Source organism: Anser brachyrhynchus (genome assembly GCF_964034855.1).
Source record: "Anser brachyrhynchus genome assembly, chromosome: 10".
Lineage (NCBI taxonomy): Eukaryota > Metazoa > Chordata > Aves > Anseriformes > Anatidae > Anser > Anser brachyrhynchus.
The window spans coordinates 2,002,042-2,007,199 of NC_137705.1; the positions used below are offsets into that span (position 1 = coordinate 2,002,042).

The 5,158-nt window shown below is 49.1% G+C and overlaps 1 protein-coding gene across 1 annotated transcript; it reads right to left on the minus strand.

Moving 5' to 3' along the window:
• Positions 1-2,246: 2,246 nt before the first annotated feature.
• LOC308200364 (histone-lysine N-methyltransferase SETMAR) lies at positions 2,247-4,473 on the minus strand. Its single transcript, XM_080606008.1, has 2 exons — positions 4,348-4,473; positions 2,247-3,520 (listed from the first exon to the last, which is right to left on the minus strand). Exons 1-2 carry the CDS (start codon positions 4,420-4,422, stop codon positions 2,726-2,728), a joined length of 870 nt encoding a protein of 289 aa, XP_080462134.1. The 5' UTR covers positions 4,423-4,473; the 3' UTR covers positions 2,247-2,725.
• Positions 4,474-5,158: the final 685 nt, after the last annotated feature.

The following is a 5,158-nucleotide window of genomic DNA, read 5'->3' on the forward strand; positions in this document are numbered from 1 at the left end:
TCGGTGGCGTTTTTTATTCTGGGAAAAAAATGCTTTGAGGGGAAAGAAAGAAAAAACCAAAACCCAAATATGTAATTCTGTATATTGGAAAGATCTTATCGCTATTTAAAACCAGCTTCATTGTGCCACAACACTGGGAACGTGCCAAGGCTCGGAGATAAGCGGAGGGAAGCCTTCCTGCTCTTCCACTGAGATTGTCAAAGGTGTCCCATGTGTGCTCTTTTTTGGATTATGGTTCCTGTATTTTATTACAAGGTCATTCATTAAGCACGCTTAAATTAATCTGATCAGATTTCAGTGGAAAGGTAAATCTCCAAGTTTGACCAAGTGCTGTTAATATTTTTGTTTTACTTTTGAGACCGTTGGTCTCAGGTTCAAACACTTCTGCAAGGGAGGAGTATCCCATTTCTTTTCTTTGAATGCTATTATTCTAGTGCAACGAGTGGAAATTAATTAGCATGAACCACAAGACGACAACAGTGCTTTGAATACTGTTTCTAACCAAAAATCATCCCTGGCTATTTGTGAATCTTGAGTGTATATATATGTATGTGTTGTTTATTTTCATATGATACTGATGCTTAGCAAAAATTGGAATTTAGCTTAAATTTGTGCTAATTTCCATGTGAGTGAGTCTCTCTTTCGGAGTGGGGAACCTGGCTGTTCCTTTCAAAGCATCTCCTGGTGGCTTTGTTTTGCAGGGACTTTGGTGCCCACCCAGGGCAGCTGTAGCACTGAGGCCCTGCAGGGCGATACACGTCGTATGCAGCTCGAGGCCCCTGCCAATTGCCAACGCATCATTTCATGTTCTTGCTGGGCCTTTAATGCGACCGGCCGATTTTAACAGTGCCACAGCCTCTTTTTGCCCCGTGCCGTGGACATCTGCTCTCATCAGGTAATCGCTATTCGGTTCACTTGCTAGAAATAGCACCAGCGTGCTGGGACGGAGAGGGTAGGAGTGCACAAAGGACCCTTGGCTCTGGTTTCTGATGTAAGGCTGGAGGTGCAAGGACTAGACAGCACTACTTTTTATTTTTGAATCCATACTTCCGTAACTGCTGGCCATCCTGCCAAGTACGTATTCATAACAGGAAACTAGCAAACAGTCGGGTCATCTTGAAAACCCATCTAATCATGAGGAATAGGAGTACAGGCGGTTAAAAAAATAATCCTGAAACTTTTTCCACAGGGAAAAAAGAAGTAGATTGGATCATCTACTCCCAGACCTCCAGTCCGGTAGGCTGAAAACGTCTGGGTGGCTGCCACAATGCTCCTGTGGAGGAGAAAATGAGATAAGCCTCTAAATGAGATGAGGTCTTGCATTGTGGTACGCGGTGAAGCATGCGCTGTGGGTTAGGGAAAGTGTTGAATTTCTGTAGAAACAGGCTGCCTAAATCAGGCAAGGAGTAAAGTTACTGGCCGTGCTGTGTGCACGCAGGGCTTTGCAAGCAGCTGAACTCCTCTGGAAGCATTCTGTACAGGCAGAAGAGCCACTTAATGGTTCGCTTTCAGAAAATCACTTGGTAGTCTTCAGCTTAAACAAACCATAGCCAGCTGTAAATCTCAACAGCAGTTCTTCAGAATGGAAGCAAGAAGGCATTCATTAAAATAAAAAGTTAATTAGCCCCTCAGATATGCTAGCTAGCTTGTGTGTGTGTTACATCCACGGTTACAAACACAGCTAAAGAGCAAACTGTACAGGGCAAACAAGCCGAGGGCTCGTGCTGCTGAGGGAGCACCGTGGCATCACCGTACAAAGCGGCGTTGCCGTTTCTGTCCCGTATACCAAAGCCGGAGGAACTTTAACATGAGGCTTTTCAAAATGTGTTGTTTTCAGATGTACTTTACCGTTTCCCACTTTAATCCATTTCAGAAGCCAGACTGGCAGCCTCGCGCTGTTTAGAATGCAGTCTGGATTTGCTTTTTGAGTGCAAAATTACAGTGCTGGAAAGTAACGTGGAAGTGATGCTTGCTATTACAGCAGAAATCGTATTAGATGAGCCTTGAGAAAGATGTGGTTTAAAAAGATGGGATGATTGTACTCTAAGAGCCCCTGGTACTGCGCAGTTTACCCAGCTGCTAAGAGGTAATGAAACTGAACTAGCCCCTTAAAAGCAAATTTTGGCAAGCAGTTAGATGTGACTGGAAGAGGGAGGAAGGAGCATTTAAGTTAATCATTCTGGGGAAGTTTTTAACATCAGTAAGAATTATTTATGCTTTGTGGAACAACAAAAAAATACAGCAACTCATTTTAAAATATTTCTTTTAATGAAATTTAAGAAACCTAATGCCCTTTTTGCAAACAACATTCCTTTGTCTCACTTGCTTCTCCGTGTAATTTTCAGGGATGTTTGTCACTGTTATCACATATCCTTTCTCTTCTTCCAGTGTTGAAGTACATTCTTTTTGAAAGCTTTAGTACAGATCAAGACAAGTGCTTTCACACACAGTAAGCTGTCAGAAAAGAACAACAAAAAAGCACCAGTCCCGGCTCAGTAATTGATTTTGGAACATCTTGAAGCTCCAGTGCTTCCTCTTATCATCCACCTTGAAAACGGTCTCTGGGATATTGCATGCAGACAGTCTCAAAATCTTATTTTTTAAGCTTTTACTCCACACATACTTCCTTGATACTGCTGGTGGAATCCACCATCAGAGTTTGGTCTAACTGCAATTTCACTGCTGGAGACGATGATAGCATTGTGTATGCTTAGGGACCGAAAAGCTATGAAGTGCTCTCTGAACATTCGTCTGGTGTGGAAAACAGGGAGCCGTCCCAAGGTAGGAAGGAAGCACATGCGCGGGAACCGCAGTAGCATGGCTTTCTCAGTCTGTTATCTTCTTCCGAAGTTTTTTGTTCTCTGTCGGTTAGTGGTGAATTACAGAATCTCCCAGAATAATCGTAAGAAAGTTCCTCTCCAGCAGCAATATCTGTGGCTGCAAAAAGTGCCAGTTTAGGCACCATTGAGTCAACTCGAACTGGCACCATAAATAAATTTGGTTCGCAAGAATGATTCAGGAATCTGCCTACGTTACCAATGTACGTGGGGTCAACAAACGTCTCCATTACCTGACCGCTATGGAGGTGTTCCCGCACTGCTATGATATAGTTTGAATCCTCAGGTTTCTGGGCCTGAATTCTTCTACGTGCCTCACTGAAGCCTAAAACTTCACCAGCATATTCACACACAAACCTTCCTTTAGCTATGAATTCCAACGTGCGGAGACCCCACCCTTTCTTAGCAGTCTTGAATACTTCAAGCCTGAATTGCAAACCCCTCTGAACAACCCTGTTCTGACAGGATTCACCACACTGGCACATGGCGTTGCATTCGAAGATCGGCCTGGCGTACTCCTCGCTGGCTGCAGGTCTGAGGCACAGGTTGTCGTAATTTTCACCCTGGCGAAGGCAGGAGCACACGTGAGCCGCACAGGAGCTGGTACGACAGGAACATCCCGGGAAGGTGATCTCGGTGGGGTCGACGTCGCCGTCTGCTCCAGGCACGTTGTCTGGGCTATACTGCGAAGAGAACAAGAATCAAATCCTTGTCACGTCCGATGCGTCTTTCCGCAGAGACCATCAGGTTATTTCAGAAGGCAGCACAGGGCTACAACTGGCCTCGGAACGTGGGGAACTGAAATCACGACCGCTTTGTTTTCCTGTAAACTTCTTCTAACTACAAGGGTCCCTTTTCTAAAAGTTTTTAGAGAATGCAAGTCAGATTCTCCACATGTACTGAAAAAAGAAAACAAAACAAAACAAGTCTATCTTGGTGACTGAATTTCTCAAAATAATGTACTAGCCAGAAAAAAAAAAAAAAAAACATTTGCAGGTGACATTTCAGCTAATTTGACCTAGTTTACTAGACAAAATTTTTACTTATAGAAATACCAAAGTACGTTTAAACTAATTTCTTGCCCTGCAAAGCACTCAATAAATCCTTATAACATTACAGTTATTTGAAAAGTCCTTTGGCTTCGCAGGATGCCAAATGCCCACTTTTATTAAAATTACGGCACTTTCACTGTCCCTTTTCAAAACGCTGCATGGAAACGTTCTCCGTTAAGCCCGTGACAAGGCGGTGCGGGCACGGCACGGCACGGCACGGCACGGCACACCGCTTCGCGCCCGGAGCCCAGCCGAGCTGCCGCCTCTCCTGTCAGGGTGAGGGGTGCCCGGGGTGCGCCACCCGCCGGGCCGGGTCCCCCGGCAGCTGAGCGGCCACAGCACCGCGAGGCGGCGCACGGAGGCCGACGGCCAGCTCGCCGCGCCTCTGAATCCCCACAGCAGCACCCGGCTGGGCGGCCCCGCACCGCCCGCAGCGGGCCGCCCCCGCTGCCCCTCACCTGAAATGGCGGCGGGGCCGCCCCCACAGCCACCGCCACCGCCACCGCCTCGCGCCCGCCGCTCGCGTCCGCCATGGCGCCGCCCCGCCCCCGCCCCGCCCGGATTGGTCCCCCCGGGCCGGGGCAGCCCCGTGATTGGCCGGCGGGACGGGCGGGCGGGCGGGACGGGCGGGCGGGCGGGCGGAGGCGCCGCGCGGGCGCTGTGGGCGCTTGAGGCGGTGCGCGGGGCGCCATCTTGTGGAGCCGCCGCCCTGGCGAGGCCCCGGGACGGGTGTGGAGTCCTGGGAGTTCAAACGTTAACCTCACAGCCCCGGGTTGTCAGTCATGTGAATAAATCCTTGCGTGTTCTGAAGGCACTAGAGGGTTTTTTTTAATGTGCCCTGCCTCATGTACACCTCCAATTAAACACTTTTTTGAAATGAATTCCCCCGGTCCGTAACCCTGCCTGTCTCCTCATGCGGTGCGAGGCTGTGCCCAGCCCTCAGGAGGCTCAGGAGCTGTGCTGGCCGGGGGCTGGAGGCAGAAGATGTGGGTCCTGTTGCTAAAGGCCCTGATCAGCCCCTCAGCCGCTTCCTTGGTGCGTTGTTCAGCAAAGGGCATTAATGGGCGAAGGGAGAGGGGCTGCGGAGAGCCGCGCGCTCATGGGCTGGGGCACTGTGCTGCCAAAGCAGTCGTGGCAAAATGCCACTGTGGTGTGACTGAGCAGGAGCAGCACAGTCACGGCTGGCCTTGCTCCATCTATCTCAGTGAGATCTGGGCAGGGAAGAAGGGTCGGGCTTTCAGATGCTTTGGACGCTGGCCGTTCTGCTCG

Coding starts and splice junctions, on each gene's coding strand:
- LOC308200364 (XM_080606008.1), bottom strand. CDS start 4,422: ATGGCGGACGCGAGCGGCGGGCGCGAGGCGGTGGCGGTGGCGGTGGCT. Junction 3,521..4,347: donor CGGCCCCGCCGCCATTTCAG/GTGAGGGGCAGC, acceptor TTCTCTTCGCAG/TATAGCCCAGACAACGTGCC.